Source organism: Populus trichocarpa, chromosome 14 (assembly GCF_000002775.5).
Source record: "Populus trichocarpa isolate Nisqually-1 chromosome 14, P.trichocarpa_v4.1, whole genome shotgun sequence".
NCBI lineage: Eukaryota > Viridiplantae > Streptophyta > Magnoliopsida > Malpighiales > Salicaceae > Populus > Populus trichocarpa.
This window is the reverse complement of record NC_037298.2, coordinates 9,429,536-9,450,042: the sequence shown is the minus strand read 5'-3', so window position 1 is coordinate 9,450,042 and position 20,507 is coordinate 9,429,536. Positions and strand designations below refer to the sequence as shown.

Here is a 20,507-nt window from a genome sequence, read left to right as displayed (position 1 = left end):
TGCACAACTTACCTTGTTAGGGATTAACATGTTCTTCCTGTGTGATTGCACAACTCACCAAAGATAGGATTGACTCGGTCTCTATAGTACGATTGCACAACTCACATTGGCAATGATTGACATGATATCCCTAGGGCAATAACCCCAAACTATCCAAATAATTTGACTTGATATCCTTAGTGCAATAACATCTATCTCCATGAAAAGCCTAGAGGCATCTCACCAAGTCGTTAGGGATTCATCCAAACAAGAATATACCTAAAACCTCTTATTTCCTTTTGGTTCCAAATAGAGAGTCAGACCTACTAAATCCTACTAAGGTTAGGCAATGTTTAAAGTTCAATTCAAGTTCAAAGAATAATTCTTGCCAAAACTTTAAATTTTAAATATTTTATCAATTGTTGAACCTACATAGATTTTTTAAAAAATTCTAAATAGAGGCAATGGACCATGCATGGAATTTTCACTATGGATGTTAGACCCATATAGAATCCACAAGTCAACATAGAAATAAAATATAAAGATGTAGTTTATAAAATAATAAGCATTACATAAAGACAAACCCCACATGATTAGGATTGTTTACGTGACTATGGGGAGATTGAGATCAATGCTTAGACATTTAAGTCAAGCTTCTCAACTAGATATTCCGCATGTTAGGCAGTTGCAGCCCTAGTAGGGAATACATTAGCGAAGTTTGGAATGAGGAATGGATGGAAAATAGCACTGAAGTCCACCTTCATTCCTCGTGATTAATTAAATAAGAATATGTTGGACATGGCAAGGGATATTTTATCCCCAACCGTCTAGGACAAAGCTACAAACCTTCTAAAAATTCATGGAACTCCTCGGGAGAATTCCTTAAAGCCTCTAGTCACACTTGAGAGCTCTAGACTCGTTCTCTAATAGCAAGGAGCTTAGCCCCCAGCCCATCTTGAATGGCCAACATTATAAACCACTTGGAATTATTTTTTGTGGAGACCAACTGAAGGACAACACCTTGAAAACTCTCTTTTAATGTGTTATAGACCACCTTGAGGCTCTTCAATTCATTCTCCACAACTTTCTCTTCCGTTAGTCATTGGAGGACAGTCTAGTATGCCCTATGTTTGGCAATGACCTTCCCTTACATGGTTTCTCTTAGCCATCCAAAACCTCTTAATATGGGCACACATCGTGAAAAACTGTCAAAGACAAAATTGTTAAGAACAATGGTCTTAAAACTAAACCAAGTTCAAACAAGGAAGTTCCTTACACTAAAAGCCATTTTTTCCTGTAAGGGCTAGATAATGGTTGTAGCGCTCATTAAACTTCATCATATTGTTTAAAGGAATAGTGAGAACCCTCTTCAACTACCTCACAACTTTGAGGTCAGACCTTCCACTAATAATAGCATTCATGGTCTGCCTTTCCTTCTCGATTAGAGTGGGGAAACTGAAAAGAGCTTGACCAAGAACGAGGCTGACAAAAACATCCTCAAATCTTTGTTTATAGTCCTCAGGAACTTTCCAGGTATATGGTCGAATAGTTGTTGCCTTTGTAGCCATGATTACAAGTGGAGATAGAGGAATTGTGTATATGAGCCTCTATAGACAAGAATGAAATACCAGTCTCCATAGGGGTGAAGGCTCTTTTTCTCTTAAAGCAAGCAACAATGCCCATAATTACTTTAAGAGGAGTCAGATCAGCTTGACTCCATCTTTTTTTTTTTCTACAGGAGTTCTGGATCCCTCCAATGTTTTCTCAGGAACAGTTTCCTAAAAAACAGAGAGTTCATATATAATGATGGGGCCATCCTCTATCTCTTCTCCAGTATTGCCTCCACTTAAATTAAAAGATGAAGACCACTTTCTTGAACTTTCCTCTACAAACTTTGTCAAAGTTTCTCCTTTCCTTGCAACTGTTAATCCAACACAAAAAGAAATTTAGTAATGATCTTAGATGCACAAAAAAAAACAAGGGATAAGGAAGTTGCATACTTTGCAACATGGCCCAGTAATGCCCTTTGTCTATCTTATTGATGTCATGCTCGGTTGAGGTCGATGTCAAAACAGCACATGTTTTTTCATCATCCGAGCTTAGATGAGGCCTATTGTTCATATCAAGGGGAGGTACCCTCTAATAATAGGAACAACCTCACATTTGTTACATTTCATCTTTAGGGTTGACTGACCTAGTATTTCTTATTATCAACCACCTCCCTTTTTATTTCTTAACACGTAAAGGCTTGCCCTGTAAGGTTTCTTTTATGGCTTTTATGGGTCTATTAACAAAGTAAAGAACCAACGCATGTCATTGTCATAATCGGTGTCGGCAACCAAATTGTAACAAATCTTAAAGACATTAACTGTAGGCTCGATTTTGACAAACCTAAGAAACTTATCAAAGGCGGATAAGGTTATCCACCTATTAAGGAGCAGCCGACCTAGATTCAACTCATAATATCTAAAAACTTCTCTCATAAATCCTTTGAGTTAAAAAGAATATCCAATCGCATACATGCATAAAAAGACTATAATTTCAAATTGACAATGGGTAAAACCCAAGGTCGATTAGCTTATATGCCTAACCCTGCTAAGCATTTGAGTTATGTATTCTCCTGATTTTTTACCATTAATGAACATCATGTCCTTTATACCTAACGTGCTAGACACATCATCCTTAAAGGTCTGAGGCAATATTTCTCTCCTTTAAGGTTCCCTGGTAATAATAGGAGAAGAACTTCTCTAACAGGAAGAACTTATTTCCCCTTGCTAGAGGTGATTGGTGGGGTTCCTCTTTGTTCTTAGGCCTAGTATGATGAACCCCTTTCCCCTACTACTTCCTTCAATTTCATGTTGGAACTTGAATACCTTACTTGAGGTTGTGGTAGTATTTATATCCCTAGAATCAGATCTGACTCTTTTAGACCTATTTTACTATTTGAAGAAGAAGAAGAATAATAAGAAGAAATAATATTTTGGTAGGAAATACCTATAAAGATATTTTCTTCTCAGATTAGGGCAAAACTGGCATAGGGATTTTTTTTAACAAAGCTATTTTATAAAAGCTACAAAGTAAAAACCAGAGAAAAGATGGAAGCAATAATGAATAGGGTTATTAATAGAAAAATATTTCACCTTTACATTTAGATGAATGACCTTTTATGTCATCTTATATCTCTAAAAATCTACTCAAACAGTGCATTGAATGCATACTACCATTTTATTTTTTAAATGACACCTCTTTTAATAAGAATAAGCCACTTAGCTACAATGAATCCTAACAATTCTACAAGGGACAGATAAATCTCATGGGAAAGGTATAAAGTCACTCATTGATGGGACATACAACTTCCAGGTAAAAAGACTCTTATTAAAGCTGATAACCTTTCAAATCTTTGAATATTTATATATATTGATGAGGTGTAAGCGCTAATTTGGTTTTCTTTTTCCTGCCCCCCTCAATTCTCATGCTTAAGCTTTTAAAATTTTAAGTATCCATTCAATTTATTTTTTTATTTTTAAATTTATTTTATTTATTTTATTTTTTTATGTTTATGTTTATTTTATTTTTTTAACACTTGATTTAATTAAATATTGAACTTTGTTAATTTTTTATTTACTTTCTATATTCTTTTATTTTTTTTATTTCTTTGTTAAATTTAGCTTTAAAAAAATTAGTTTTGAATTAAGTTAAATCAATTCTATAAATATAAACATGTTATGTTCACTTCATGATATTTTTATTTGTATTAATATAGCTTTTTTTTGTTCTTTTTAAATGACTCTTTTTTTTTTTTTTTCACAAGTTTCACAAATTAATTATAATTTACCCGAGATCAAACTAAATATTTTTTTTGAAATAAATACCATTAGCTTCTACTTAATTAATTAAATAGTTTTTACTTTTTACATTAGACCCCACTAATTACATTTTATATTGTAGTTTTGTTAAAATTAAAATAATTTATTTTTTGTTTATAAACACAAGATTTTTATTTATTTTAAAAGAAAAAAATATCTATCTTACATTACTTTTAACTAAACATCTTTTTTAAAATCTATTTTTTTAAATCATAATTAAAAAATAATTAAACCTATTTTTTTTTTAGCCATAACCATAAAAACTACAGCAACGGCAACCATGCACTAAGGCTGAAAAATGTTTCTTGAATAACACGAACAGAGAGAAATCCCCAAAAAGTCTGATCTAATTTTCCTTGTATACCAGATAAAAAGTTACGAGTTCTAACCAATGGCCCTGGTAAATTTTTTTACAGAATTTCTCTAGAGGCCTTTTAATAAATAAATTATACCGACAATAAAAGAAAAATTGGGAATTGATACATGACAGCCTAATGTTAAGTTACAGCTTCCACGTCCCCTTCTTAATGGCTGTCATCTACTCTCTGCATTTGCTGAAAAGTTGACAGGATGTCATCTACTCTCTGCATTTGCTGAAGAGTTGACAGGATACATATATACAACCCCATTCAGTAGGTCACACCCCAATCATCTGTTGTAAAGCCTCTTCCAGACGAAATCCGTGGGGAGAAATCAATATAGAACCAGGTAGACTCACTCACTCTTTTGAACAAGCCGCAAAAAAGCAGATAAAAAATGGATCCTTCCTGACAAATATAAAGCAGTGAGTAAATCAATAAGATGATAGCATTTATAAATACACAATAAAAAGTTGCAAAACAAAGCAGATATGATGATTACATACCAATCCCAACACTCTGATAACAATCTCATCTTGGCCGCCAAATGCTCGGAGCTGAAACACGACACAAATTCTTATAGCCTGTACTAATATGAACTTCCATGTAGTTTTTAAAAGAAAAGGATCTTCCAATTATTAATAATTCTTATAGTGTTGGGAAAACAGTGAGAGTGCACGACTTAAATATTGGTTTTATTTTCAGACTTGACAAGATCTCATGAAAAATTAACGCACCTCTATTTGTCACTGGAATTGCACATTCAGGAGGAGGTCTAGAAGGCATAAAGTTTCTGTGATACATCCCCTGGGCATGAAAATCCCACTCTTGATGCGGTAATCTAGTTGGCTCCTGTGGAGGGCCATCATAAGGAACAGGTGCATAGGATGCTTTGGCTTTGTCAGGATATCTTGGACCTAGGCAGAGAAAAAATAGTGGATGGCAGACAATAAGATGCAACAATTATTACCACAGTAGAGAACAAAGCTTCCATTAATCCCTGCAACCTCTCATAAAATACTAAACATACCAGGAAAGGGGGCAGGAAATCTCCAGCCATCATTAAGCTCGTATGGGCCAGGTCTCATTCTTTCATGGTTATTATAAAAGTTTCCACAATCAAAATCATGTGAATGCTGGAATCTGTTGAAGTAGGAAGGGGGTGGGATTTCTCTTCGAGACTTCACATGTTGGTTTGCCTGAACATAAGAAAACTGATTCGAGGGAGGAGGGTGTTGCGGCCTTGGAGGATATGCTTTATGATGGAAGCTAGGACCATCAGTGCGATGAACATTATTTGATTGACATACAGGATAATTGCTGAAAGATCTGGTCGAGTCACAATGCTGCACCTGCATCTGATCTCTACATTCAGGTGTACGACAAAGCACTGCATTGGACAATGAAGGGTTGATTCTTGGTGGAACAGAATTCTGAGTCAAAGGTTGTCTCAAGTCATCTTGCAAATCCTGCAAATTTGATCTGAATCAGAAATGAAAGCGGAGCCTGATACATTCCACCTTCTATATATTAATACTGACAGTTGAACAAATGTGTGAAAGAAAATGCGAATCAACTATGGGCACATACATGTGAATTTGTATAAATATTTGAATCAACACCACTAGTATAAGAATCAGGCATTGCAGATGAACAGGGTGCAGCAGGAGGAGGTGGGGGAGGCGGCGGTGGTGGTGGTGATGACGGCAATGGTGGTGATGACGGCGGCACATCCTGTGGAAGAGGAGGGGCGAAGGGCTGTGGTAAGCACTGTTCAAGCTGATTGTGTGAATTACATGCAGCATCACCTCCACCAATGCCACTGGTTGAACTCATTTCAGCCTCACAAGAGGGGGCCACATCCTCCATTTCAAGCTCACCATCAACATCTTCCAAGATATGTGTATGTTTCTCTACTGCAGGAGTAAACTCCTGATATTCAGGAGCTTCAGCATAATGTTCTGGGGTGACAGCCTCAAACCCTCCATCAGAATCACTTCCATCATCTTCATCCTTAAGCATGCGGGGCATACAAAATCCCGGAAGCTGGAAACTTGAATTGCTGAGGCAACAAGAACCATCTCAATATAAAACAGGTGTACAGATTTTGGGAACTACTCTACAAGCAAAAGATATATTAATAGGACTCAAACCTTCCGTATTCATCCACAAGCATACCCTCCATGTCTCTAACAGGATCATCTAAAGCTCTTTCTGTTCTTGCTGAGCGACGAGAATATAGGCCAGCAGAAGATGAACCACCAAGTATATCAAGTTCCCAAATGTGATGGCGAATAATGGATTCAGAAAGAATCCGTCTTTCCAGCCAAAGCCTCAAAACCTATAAAATAAATATCAAAGGGTAACACATGAACGGAAAAAAAAATCAAGGACAAAATGCACTAGAAGTTTCCAAGGCTTGCCTTCAAACACTGTCTCCGATTTTCTTGTGCAAAACTTCCAGGAGGAGCAGCAGCTGAAAGTAGGCGTGGCAGTACAGTTTGAATAGCCGATGGATATATACCACCAACATCACCTGAAAATGGAACTGGAGATCAACATCACATATACCACAAAGACATACAACTTAAAAATAACAAGCACTTCACCTTTTAAACCTCGAGAGCACTGGGCAATGGAATCCACAAGAAAGAATAAATCCACCCTTTTATGTAAATTTGACTCACTTTCCAAACTACGAGCAAGAATCTCCACCACCTAAGTTTTTGAGTAGTATTATATCAAAAGATCATCAGAAAACTGGATCACACGTTTACACTTCCATTTCAACTAAATTGTCATGAAAAAAGATACAAATAAACTTCATGGAGCCTCATCTCTAATGAAAATGAGTGAACATTCGGATTCTAACATGAACTTTGCTCAATGCAAGTGTAGAAAACAAGTAAAATTATCGTTAATGCTAACTAAATGCCTGTTAAAAAAAACTCAAGTGTCAGTATATTTCATGCATATTGACTTCAGAAATGTTTGCAAAGACATACTGCTGTGGAAAATCCGCAACTGATCTACAGACTTATTCATGGAAGAATCAATGAAAAAGGTAAATCAGGCATCGCCCCCCCCCCCCCCCTCACTTTTTAAGAAATCTCAAATCTACATGTATGTTAGCCAAACTAAAATTTATTTTATTTAGCTGGCATATCATAATCTCTTAACAGAATGAGCTAACAACAAAGAATCTAAATCACATGGCTAAGCATCATCATCATACCTTAGCAGATACACCAAACTTTGCACAGTCAATAGCCATGCGTGTTGCTCGACTAATGCTCTCCTTCGTCCTTGTTAATGATCCAAGTATTGCTTCAAAGGATGACAAAGCAGCGTGTGCTTCTGCACAATTATTCCATTTCCCAACTGATTTTGGTCTTTGAGGCACTGCTGACTCAATTTTATCTTCATCAGAAACCGAAGTGCTCACAATTTTCTTTGGGTGTGAAAGGGAATTAGGACTAGAAGACCCACTGTTTTGAATAAAATTAACACTTTCTGAAGTAGACACGTGGACTGAGGCATTAGGAGTAAATATTTGTGCAGGACATTCTACTCTATCAGCTGGAGGCAGACTTGACTGGGCCAAGTCATCCTTGTCATCCAAATGATATTCGGAAAAAGAAACATGACTAGCTTCCTTCTGCCGCTGGTCACAGTTTACATCTTTTGCCACCTCACAACTAAGACAGAAAAATTACGAAACTTAAGCACAAAAATGATGAATTGAAAACAAAATAAATGACAAGGAACAGTGATGGAATCTCATGCCTTAACACCAAGGATAAAGAACTTTTTTCGATAGAGGGTAAAAAATGCCTAGTTCTTACTGAAATTGTAACAGGTAAAAGCATACCAACACAGACAGCACAGAACCAAAAGGAAAATAACACTTACATGCCATTAGCTTGGCTGTCAGAATCAATTTGAGGCCTAACAGTCTCAGAATCCTCATAACCAACTTCCTCTGCAGTGAATCGAGGGAGATTTGCACCACTTTGAGGGGAAACTTTAGCGGCGTCATCAGCCTGAGAGATAATATTTGGACTCATCCCAGAATCTTTGGAAGTATGAAGTTCTTTATTAGCATTTCCATCCCCGAAGTCTTTTAATTCAGTGTCATCAGAATTGCCTTCATCTTTTGGAAGCAACAACTGACCCAATGAACCATGACGGGATAGCAGACTAGCTTGTCTTCTATCAAGATTAGGCATCAAATGCAATGGAGATCGGGCTTGAGTAGAAATACAAGTATTGCCAGTTTCAAAACATAATCCACTGAGATCTTTGTCAGCACCTTGGTCTGTAGCCTCTGGAAAGACCTCTTTGCAAAGCCCTGGACCCTTGATGCTTCCAGGTTCATTGCAAATTTTGACATCCAATGACGATTTATTGGATTCCTCTAAAATTTTCTTGGAGCCAGATGAGAATGAAGAAACCATGTTGCCAGGAGAGTCTACGATCTGCTCTTCTGAATCACTGTTTTCTTTACTTACAGTCACCATATCAGAAGCACTCTTTATTGAAGAAATGGAACTACCAATGATAAATGTTTTCACGGTTGATGTTTCAATAAAAGCTTGACCTTCAGTAGCATTCGCTGACATGGCTTCCAAAGCACGATGAAGACGTTTAGATGGAGGTAAAGCAGATTCACTGTCAGCAGAACTGCAAAAGGATTGGATTTCCTTGACTCTCAAAAGCTGGGACTTATCCTCTTGAATTGGAGTGCAATTCTTTGAGGGTGAGACATTACTAAAAATTCCCCTCACCACCAACGAATCTCTATGAGCAACAATATCACTGTTGCAATTTGAGGAGGAGCTAATCGGCTCCAATGTATTAACTCCAGCTTCAAGAGATGTTCTTTCTTCAGGTTGAAAAAAGCTATTGTCTTCCTCCATTGCATTGAAGGCAACTTCATTTGGTCTTCGTTCTTCAGCTCGAGTAAAATTATTGTGTTCCTCCTCCAAAGATGATTGTTTGCCCATTCTAACTCTAGCTCGTTTCACTAGTGGCAAGTGCTCATCTCCATCTTCTTTAATTTGATTTATATTCAAATTTTTACATGCAAATTGGGAATTTTGGTTATTATCATTGAATCCTACATCCACATCTGCCTCTGTTTCCAGTCTGACTGTTGGCTCAGCCACTTCATCAGTTGCTCGCTTTCTGTTTTGTTTCCTTTTCTTTCTTATAACAACATTCTTTATTTGGAAATCAAGCCCTCTGCTCAACTCAATATCTCCCTCCAAACATTGAACAGCAGTTTCAGAGGTCTCGAGTCTAGAACCACTATCCAGAGTACTACCTTCATTCAAGCTAAGGGAATCAGAGTCAGCTGTGATAATTTCAGAACCATTATCTTCGATGCTGACATTAGAAACAAAAGCAGATGAATCTGCATTGTCGCACTCAGAATCATCTGGTGATTTCTTGATTTGCCTAGTGCTTCGCAAAGATCTGTCCTGGATACAATCAATTGACATATCTCCTGAACTCTTATTACCATCATCTGGTGGCATCATGAAGTTTTGAAATCTACTGGACTCCAACCGGGAAGAGCTTCTAGACCTTTCAATTGAAGGTGCCTTTTCCTGCATGATACGTTTCCTAGATCGTAAACCTCCAGATCTTTTCCTTGAAGTGTAGGTGGTGATTATAGGCTTTTCTCTAATCACCACATTATCAGGAGGTTGCTCCAATAACGCATCTTTGTGATGCAAAGAACCAATTTTTGCTTCAGCAGAAGCATCATCAATTTGAAGACTCAGATCATTTCTACCTGTAATAGTTGCTTCTGAAGTTTCTCTTTGATCCTTCACCTCAAAGTGATTTGAAGACTCTAATGAATTCCCACCATTTGCATGAGTAGGGCCATCGTCTGAGCTCAAAACAACTCGATCCTGCTTCTTTAACTTCTCATAACTATCAATGATCTCTTGCACTGCACGAACAAAATCTGCACCCCTCCCCTGGCGTTTCATCAACAGTGTTTGTTTCTTCTCTTCAGTAAATGGTTCAACATCGGCGGGGTTGCAGAAGGCTCTGTATTAACAACATATTCATCCAAACAAAACAGTCTTAATTAACTGCATTCTAAAAAAGCTCTTAAGAACAGCATTCGGGGGGCGAAATAACACATTTAGCTAAAATCAGCCCAAACAAGAAGAATATCACAAAGGAAAGATACAACCTCAAAGATCAAAAAAATGCCATCCATAAATTAGTATTTCAAGTACAAGAAGGAAGGAAGTTAGACAAGCACAATGCAATATTGTATGGCACAAAACCTAAATGCTAATATGTTAACTAATTCATAGGCATATATACAATCTATACAATCATGTATTTAGATTTGGATGCAAGGTGATGCAGCCAAAGATAGAGAAGTTCAGAAATTAATGTTATTCAATCTGTGATTGCGTATATTTTGATATATCCTGTAAAGCTACTCTATTTGGGAATCTTAGTTTCTTTAGGAGCACTGATGTTAATATGGATTTTTTATTCATGCTTGTTTTATTTTGCCTATTTAATTTAAGACAGCTAAGGATTTGGTGCCTGTAAAAGGAGCACCTACCTACGTAACCATGGGAATTTTAATAATGGAACAATTCCACCCAAAAAATATCCTTGATCAATCCCAATTCCACATAAATCAAACCCGGAATTCACCTCTAAAATCCCTAATTCTCCAAACCCCAGCACACCCAAAATCCTTCATAGGACAGTAATCTAAATATGCCCTACATCACAAAGGCTCTTCCCCTGCAAGAACAGCAAATTCAGAAAGAAATGATAACGTTACTATTGACTTTCTGTTTATTTCTCCTGCTTACTTTTAACCACAGGATAAGAAAAGGAAATTTTAAAAAGTTACCCAACTTATACTTAGATATTCAAGACACTATTTTGTACAGGTAAAAATAAACTTTCCAATAATTTTTTTCTCCACCATCCAATGTGCTTCGAATTCCAAAGGAATACCTCTTTTCTGATTAAAAATGAACGCAGCATAGAACATGTAAAAAAAAGAAACTGGATGCAGACAGACTATTGAGAGACATACCATCTGAAACCTCGCAAAGCAAAAGGAAAGAAAAAAGAGAGACCATTTAGACAAGAAATGTGAGATCTGCAATTATACATTATTGAACATTTAGAAACCAAATAGCCATAGAATCACTTTACTGATAACTGCTAGGCCGTCATTAAAAATTCTAGCAATTGTCTCTTATCAAAATAAATTTGCAATGATAGGCTTGGAACAAGCTAAAAGAGAGAAGAAAGACCATTTAAACAAGGATTACAACATAGAGAATTATGCATTCTCAAAGTTGGAAAACTAAACAGGGGATAACTGCAAAATCCCCATTGAAAGCCTACCTTCTAAGGATTGTCTCCAAGAACATCGATTAGACTAGGAAGCTCCCAAAAAGAAACTAGAGAAATCAAAGGACAATAACCAACAGCAGATGACTGAGAAAATATGACCCAAAATATCCCAATAGACAGAGTATCATAACCAGGGGCACAAATCAAGCTCAACAATCCTTAACAATGGAATCAACCAATATGCAGTTCATATCCCTACTCATAACCCTACAGGTGAACCACATTTTCCATTGGGGAAATGGCTCCAAAACTGCTGGACTTCAATGCAGCCAAACATGAGGATGTTCATAACAGCTGTATTTTGAAGGAGCTAAGACAGTCTCATTAAGAGAAGAAAACTAACAAGAAAGGGTGGAAGCATTTCAAGCCTGATTTATGTCTAATGTTGAAAGTGGTATGAAATAAAAAAAAAATGTTAAAAACAGCTATCCTGTTCTCTTTGGCATCATCTCTGCATCATAAGTCACCATTGCAAGCAAGATTGGGAGATGGAATCTTTTGCTACTCTCTTTTGACATTGTTCATCATGCAATTGTAATGATGATGGCGAGAATCAAGCTCTTAAAAAGCCATCTAGAAGGGGATGTTTTGTGATAGATTTTTATATAAGATGCTTATAAGAGCAGAACTGGAGGCTATTTATACCAACATGAAGGTTCAAAAGATGGCCATACCCTCTGATATTACTTTCTTTTTTAGGGAAAGAATTTGACAATTAATAATCTCTACAAATGGATATCAATAGATGTTTCTTAGTCAAAAAGTAGTTAAATCAGTTTGCCACATGCTTTTGCATTACAATTAAACTAGAGCTGCGTGAACATATCTTCTCAATTTTGAGGATTTGTAGGGTAGTACAGAGATCAATTGAAAGAGACTTGTTTCCTCAATACCTATAACTATTTTTCAATGGATGGGAGTTGCATGTCTATGATTTTGAAGTGGCCAACAAAAATATTAGCATTTGTGCATTTCCATTTATTTTACGATTCAAGGCTGTTTCTGGAATCAGCATGAAATTAGCTGGGACAAGGATTCTATTTTACATGTAAATGTCTTACTTGTTATTAGTCCTTAACCAAGTAGCTTTTTTTTCCTTCATCTTTTTCCTTGTTACATAGGAATAGCTGTGGTTTATGGAATTAGGAGACTGAGTTCCCATTAAACAAGGATACTAAGAATTTTAGTGCTACATACAGTGATCTAGTCTTTTAATGTGCCAATATTTTTCAAATAATTTTCCAGCAATCAATTTTTTTCTGTTTTTACATTGTAACGCAATCATAGCCAAGATTCCATGGGTCCCTAGATGGGATTCCATCTCTTCCTTTATTTATACCTCTAACATTAAACCCTAAATTATGCTGACATAACTGTTCATAGACTCCAGAATTGTACCCAAATAACTCTAGCTTGTTGTTCTAAATCATAGTTGTGGTTATATCTTAATGATTTTCGTGTAGGAAGATATTTAAAGAAACTATGATGTACATTTATTACACATCATAGTTGGTTTAAAACTGAGACTCGTCTTCACTAGCAAAAAGTTGTCCAACATGCCATATTATCAAGGGAAACTCTTCAAAGGTTTGAGAGTAATTTCTTTCACATCCAATTCTCTTTCGCTCCACTCCTATGAAAAAACCCCAAAGAGCAAAAGGCATACAACCCACGGATCATTTTTGCTTCTACAAAAACACCACCTATCTAAGCATGAACTTTGGATCAATTGAACTGCCACAACATAATAGAAACCCCGAGTAAAATAAACCATCCACCTTAAGCTTCTAGTCCATTAACAATCACGAAAGAAATTCTCCCCTATGTTTTCCCGAAAACCCTTCTCCAGCATCCTTTAGTCCATAAGAAATAGCACACAAAAATGGAAATAAAACAAGGAATGAATAGGGAGGTTTCAGAGTTCACCCTTTATGAGTAAACCTCCTTTAAAGTGATATAATGCCTTTTTCCACCACACAAGCTTTCTCCCGAATTTGCTAGAACAAGTTCCACACTTTCTTGTCTTTGCATTTGGCTATCAAAGGTAGGCTCAAAAAGATAAAATTGGAAGATTCTCCATCCTACAACCCAGATGAGTCAAGAAGTTGTCATCAACTTTTCCTCTAGCAGGAACCATTCAACCAATACAAATCAATTTTGATCCCAGATACCATCTCATAGAAGAATGGATCTTTAAAGTAATCTTTCAGTAGGATCCATCCCAAAGAAGACTAAAGTACCATCAGCAAAGGACAAGATGCCAAGACAGTCTACCCATTTCTACCTGAGCTAAAACCATCAAAAACCTTCCTTATTTCTTTAACTATCATCCTACTAAGAGCTTCAATAATCAGAAGAAAAGTGAAGATATGGCACACGTATGTAAATATCTATAAGCATGTATGAATATTATATATATATATATATATGAACAAGAAGCCAAACTACCACCACCATTTACATAACAGTTGCTTCGGCACAATCATTTAAATCAATTTTGCTGAAAGGATGATCCATTCATGTAAAGCAAAAGGCTGTGTTGTGGGGTTAAAGATGCTCATTTAGATATTAGAAGTTGTGGATTCACTTTCATGTAAATAAGGTTCTTGTTTTTGTAATTCTTAGGTCCTCTTTTATTAGAGTTTTGTTTATCAATAAAAAGAGACAAAGGAAAACCCAAAACCATATTTGACAAATATAAGAAAAAAAGACTACCAGATAAAATTAGTGACTGATGCAATGGCCTTTATAATTTACTCAATGGTAACGAGAAAAAAAAAAGAAAAGGAATAATTATAGGCAACATCATCCCTTTTCATATACTAACAGAGAGTTCAACTCTCCACGCAAGCTTCCAAGGAAACACTATTTGTCACTTCTGGGTTATGACAACTCAAACAAAGAGTTTATACAGGAAATCATTGTTCTTGTTCATACCAGAACCTAAAATTAATTCAACAACTACACTCAGAAAAAAACAGCTTTATCAACAATGAAACATGCTGCAAAGGCCTATTGTTCGCCACATGATTTCAAATATACTAAGTCAATTCGCTCAACTGATTGCAATCTCCCTTTGGAAAAGAAAAAAATATGTGCTCAAAAGTAATAGTTCCCCAATACAGAAAAAGTTAAAAGCCGTCATTGCATAAACATTATAATATGGACAAACAAGAAACACTTACAAGATAAATTTCCACATACTTTCTTATCATTGCTGACAGTCAAAACAAAATAATTCACATTAAACATTCAGGCAAGATGAAGATTATCTAACTATAAAACACAATTCTAGTTGTCCCTTTCTAAGTCTCCTTTAATATCTAAGTACCTTGAGTCAAGAGACCAGATAAACAACTTGCTTTGTCCTACGACTCTAGTAAATGACTATAAATTACAAAAAAAAAATTGCATTAAACAAAAGATGAGACTAGACTAGACCAATTATACAAGCAAAATCATATCAAATCATAAAATCAACTTCCACAAACTCGAGATGATAGATAACCCAAAAAAAACGCTCATACGCAGGAGAAAAAAAACCATCAGAAGATCATATTGGATAAGGAGTATCTGCAGTAGTTACACTCACATTTGCTGGGTTCCAAAGAAATAGACGAGTATTTTCTTCCAATCAGCTGGATTCGGATAGCCCCACTTCTCCGGCTCACTTACCTGGCATCAACAATAACCCCACTTAATAAGCAGCTAATACTTAGCTTAGGCACACAAAAAAATTTAAAAGTGGCAAACAAAGCATCGGAAAATAAAGTAACATGCAACCAAAAATAAAGAGAGAAACATACTGTGGCAGGCCAAGCAGGAAAGCCTTTGACTTTAGCAAGGACGAGATCGCCCACCTTCCATTGACGGCGAGCGGCGGCGGCAGCAGCTGCTTTTCCGGCGGCACCTTTCCTGCGACTGGGCGCCATCTCTCAAATCAAATTAGATATGCCAAAATCGGCCGCAAAAAGGACCACTCTGGCACTGTCTAGGGTTTTCAAGACACGATTTCGCCAAGCAATTAACAGGCATTGAAACACACAAGCAGAAAGCGAGAAGCCGAGTTGCTAGTTTAACTCAGTGTATTTAATTTTTTTAATTATGTTGAAACCCTAATTTCTTTGGATTTGGGAGTTTTTTCTTTTTCTATTTCTCTTCTATTTCGTGTCTGTGGGGGAGAGAGGGTTTGGTGAGGAAGAGGAGCGGCTAAAGTGCGCTTCAAAAGTAGATTGTTTGCAGCTGTACTAGAGGTTTTAATTTAGAACGGGGAAAGTGGGCTAACGTGCGCTTGGTGCGGAAGGATGAGGTGTCGAGCTTAGAGTTTATTGGTCATTGGAGAGCAGAGAATAGTGTTTGCAATCTACACGTGACCTACCAATATTATTTTTTATATGTATAAAAAAAATATTTTTATTTTTTATTTGCGCTATAACTTTTTTATTAACAAAAAAGATAACTACAAATTAGTCCCTAACTTAATTTATTTTTATCATTTCAATGGATAATTCATATAAATTAATGTTCCTCTCCATTTCTTTCTCTGTTTTATTTTCTAATCATGGCAGCTCTCTACCTTACTTGCAACAGCCCCATCATGCCTCTGTAACTCATGGAATCATCTACATCTGTTCATTATGTCTGCAGAAGAAAAGAAAAAAAAGCCACGCCCACAATAGGGTTTGGGATGATGGATGTGGAGGGAGGTTCAAGAGTGTTTTTTTTGCTAGATCCAGAGTTTCTTCTCAGCCTGCTGATCAGATGTTGTTTACTTCAAGCAAGCAATAAATTACTTGACCGACAACTTATCTAATTGGGTGCTAGTGATAATGTTAGGCTGATGCTTATTTGGGGCGGCATATACACGTCTGATTCGTCGCGTTTCATGCCTTTTGATCCATCCTCTGATGCTAGGGCCATAAAGACCCCATTCATACAGGACTCTGTTCGTAGGCTTGCTATTGAGTTGGGGTTTGAGGCTACACAAACCCCCTTCTATCTATCGTTTTTGCTCAAACTCAAATCGAGTGGCGCGGAAATCAGGAACCATAGCAAGGCCAATTTTTGTGTTCCGGTTGGATTTGATCCCGGATATCCTGCTCCTCTGGGTGTTTCCTTTTCTACTGATGGTTCTATGAATCTTGCTTCTTCTTCTTTTTCAGGAAATGTAGCGGGTTGCGTTCTCTGCTTGTATGATGATAGTACATCGCCAGAGCCGGCCCTGGAGCTTGATCTAGATCCATTTGTTAAACGATCAGGTGATATCTGTCTTGCCTCACCGGAGAGTGCTTGGACTTTTATGAACTATGGTTGTCGATGCAAAGGAGCTGCTCTTCAGGGTGACGGAGCTAAATTCGATGCAGAACGTGTTCTTTTGGATCCATATGCTAAAATTTTCATTAATTCTGTCACAGATAATATAACTCGCCTATTGTTGAAATATCTGGAACTGTTATGAATGCTTTGGAATGATGATATTTGTGGTAGGTTTCTCAAACATATAAATGCAATAGAAATAGTACATTTAAAAAAAAAAATAGAGTCTAAGGATACTATTAAACAATTAAACAAATTTAGAGTGTTTTACTATCATATATTCTATTTTATTTTAAATAATTATATCAAAATTGAGTTCTCGAGAATTATAATTAAGAAGAGAAATGTTATTATAGTTTTAGTACTTGTTTTTTCCTTTATATTTAGATGTTTTTGTATTATACTATATTATGTGTTACTTGTTGTCCAAAAAATAAAAGGACATAACATTCAATTTAGAAAACTTAAAATCTTTATAAATGGCAAAATATAAATTTATCTCACGAATAATATTACATATATCATTTTAGAATAATTTTAGAAATTTATTCAATTAAGTCCCTTCTTGATTTTTTTAGGTTTAGAATTGTAATTTCATGTATAAATTACACTTTAATTATCAATTTCTAAAACTTATTTACAATCAAATCACACTTGATTAGTCATTCCATTTTAATCTCTGACTATTGATTTTTATATATGTAACTCATTAGGATTCCTAGTAAATGGACTCAGATATAAATCATAATACTAGATAAAATAGGACTAAACAAATTAATTTATTATCAATTCAATAATTAATTGATTTATATTTGGAAATCAAGTACAATGTCTAGCAACATGTCATGATCCCCCAAATATTAAGAAAGTTATAAGCAGTTTAACTTAACTTTTTAGTGATCAGTTTCTTAGTGCAATTATTATTCATTTATCAATAATGTTTTGATTTAAACATTATAGCATGGAGTGTGTCTACTTTATTAAATCATGTTTGTTCTCAATGTCATAGTCATTGATTTTTTGAATAAGATCTAAAACTCTTTTTAAATTTCATTACACCATGCGCATGGATTTACAATAAATACTATTTGAAAACATATGAAATATTTTTTCTTATTCACTTAGAATAATGAATCCTCTCATAATTACTTAAATGTTTTTATATAGTTCATGTTATACTTAATATTTGCTCATTTGTTACCCTTGAGTAAGACAACATGTAGCAAAATCAAAACATAAAATTTCATATATAAAATAACTCAGTGATTTTAAGTCTAAGAATTACTTACACAATTATCATGTGAGCCTTTTTATAAACATGTAATTGCTTCATATGAAATCTCATGCGGAGTAGTTTAGTATACTTGTCATTTGATAAGCAACTATATATCAGTTTTAAATATCATTTATACCTCAGTTTATGATAATAATTGTTTATTTTTATAAATAAAAAAATATAATATATACAAGTTTCAACCATTTTAATTAATATTTAATCTTAAATAATATTAGTCATTAACATTTAGGAGCATTATTTTAAAATAATTTTTTTTATATAATTATAATAATTTTATTTGGAAAGTATTTTTATTTTATTAATTAAATACTAGATTTATATGATAATTATTAAAAATAAATATTTATTTATTAATAAATAAAATATATTTATATAAATAAAATCAATATTACTGAAAACCAACTGATTGATTAGAGGTCGCTGTAACTCGGTAATGGAGAAACTAGTTGCTTATCGGGCGAATGTGATGCGTTTTACAGAAGACAGCTCTAGCCAGATTTCCAGTGATGTTGCAGGTACCTTTTCTGGTTTGACTGAGAAGTTGCCATTTTAAAGATCTTGGTGTGAACGATGTCCTATTAGAGCCGATAATTTCCATTCGAGGAGCAAAAGGGGCCGTACTTTCCATGTCATTTCTTTTAACCATCAAACCTTTACGTAGTCGCTCTGTGGCTGCCGTTTTGTCAATAAAAGAGATGGCAAAGAAATTGCATGCCATTGGGATAGAACTTTTGCCGTAAGTTGTTTTCACCCATTCTGCTGGATTTTAACAATGAACTGATGACTCATCTTGCTATCACACTATCAGTGCTACGGATTTGGATCATAACATGCTTTGAACTGTAATTATCCTATTGTCCAAAGGATGATTTTAGAGTCTTCAGCACTGGGTTACTGAGTTTCAAATAGATGGGTTTTGTTTCATAAATGCCTCATCTCTGTTGAGGTCGTTTGGTGGTGAATATTTGTCTCTTCCTCTCTTGGTTGAAGCAATAGCCTTTGATCCATTGCTCTCAAAGACGAAGATCATCCCAGATTGTTGGGATCCCAGAGACCTGGAGCCAAAGGAAAGCACCTTTCCTCATTGGAAGAGATGGGCTAAAATAAATACGGAACTTTGTCAAGATGTACGGAATTTTTTGAGGGGCGAAGGTCTTCCTAACAGTGACCTTGCAACACGGCTTTGTGGGAGTCGGGACATCTTTTCGAGTGGACAAGGCCCAGCTTTCTCTTTCAATTTTGTTGCCAGGAATTTTGGAATTCCTGTTGTTGACATGGTCAGCTTCAGTGGCAGTGAGTTAGCTCCAGAATTAAGCTGGAATTGTGGAGAAGAATGACCCAAAAAAACCACTATCCTTGAAAAACGACTTGAAACAAATCCGTAACTGTCTCTTTGTTTTATCTGTTTCGCTAGGTGTTCCTGTTCTCAACATGGGAGTTGAATGCGGCCAATCTTCTGGAGGTTCCAGTTCGTGTGGTTACAGAAAACCTTTTGATTGGTATGCGTTGTCAAAGGGTTTTGGTATCCAAACTACTCAGTTCATCTCATTTTTTAGTTCGTTGAGAATGAGAGGTGACCTTAAGAAGAGGAGCTTTATGAAGGAAGAAAGTATTAACAGGCATGGAAATGACCAGAATCCACCAAGATGAGAGGATCTATCCTGCAAGTTCCTTGTCACGACATTGAAGGTTGACAAACCAGAGAACGGATTGAGCTCAGAATCTTCCCTTTTAGAGGGTGACATGTTCATTGCTTTCATTGCAGCAGGACATTCAGAGAGTGTCCCCCTACCTGAAATCCCTGAAGGGATGGCATGGCATCGCTTGGTTGATCCAGTTCTACCATTCTCAGGGTTCTTCTCAAATGGTGGTGAACCTGTCATTTAGCAGTCTCGTGAAATGAAATCTCACAGCTGCATACTACTTGAAGCCAACATCCATGATCGTTGAGGCCTTCCCTCTTCCTCATTTTCTTCTACACGGAAACATTTGCAAATATATATAGGATCAGGGCTCGTGTGTTGTAGAGTAATTTTATATGGGATGGAAATGCGGAAAATAAGGATGTCTTTCCAACACAGCGAGTGCATACTTTTAGACTTTTAGTTTCTTTCAATGAAAATATTATTTGTAATTCTTTTTACCTTTCGTTAAAGAATCTAATTATGGCTACCCCCAGGCTACAACTGCATGTTCCTGTAGATCCGTTTCGCACTAACCTTTTGCTTTATTTGAAAGCAGTGAAGCCAAGAAGCTATATAGGAGCATGCCTGGTGT

The 20,507-nt window shown here is 35.9% G+C and overlaps 1 protein-coding gene and 1 pseudogene across 2 annotated transcripts; one reads left to right on the top strand and one right to left on the bottom strand.

Moving 5' to 3' along the window:
- Positions 1-4,174: 4,174 nt before the first annotated feature.
- LOC18105301 (protein HUA2-LIKE 2) lies at positions 4,175-15,942 on the bottom strand. Of its 2 annotated transcripts, none has more exons than XM_006375416.3 (12): positions 15,424-15,942; positions 15,210-15,292; positions 8,117-10,267; positions 7,440-7,902; positions 6,814-6,922; positions 6,628-6,740; positions 6,358-6,545; positions 5,795-6,266; positions 5,235-5,673; positions 4,942-5,121; positions 4,711-4,761; positions 4,175-4,612 (listed from the first exon to the last, which is right to left on the bottom strand). In XM_006375416.3, exons 1-11 carry the CDS (start codon positions 15,547-15,549, stop codon positions 4,736-4,738), a joined length of 4,350 nt encoding a protein of 1,449 aa, XP_006375478.3. In that variant the 5' UTR covers positions 15,550-15,942; the 3' UTR covers positions 4,175-4,612; positions 4,711-4,735. The 2 variants fall into 2 exon arrangements, with proteins under 2 accessions (XP_006375478.3, XP_024441292.2); XM_024585524.2 differs by having other exon boundaries at positions 4,175-4,608.
- A 488-nt stretch (positions 15,943-16,430) lies between these two features.
- On the top strand, positions 16,431-20,496 carry LOC18105300 (isoamylase 2, chloroplastic-like; annotated as a pseudogene).
- The last annotated feature ends 11 nt before the right edge of the window (positions 20,497-20,507 follow it).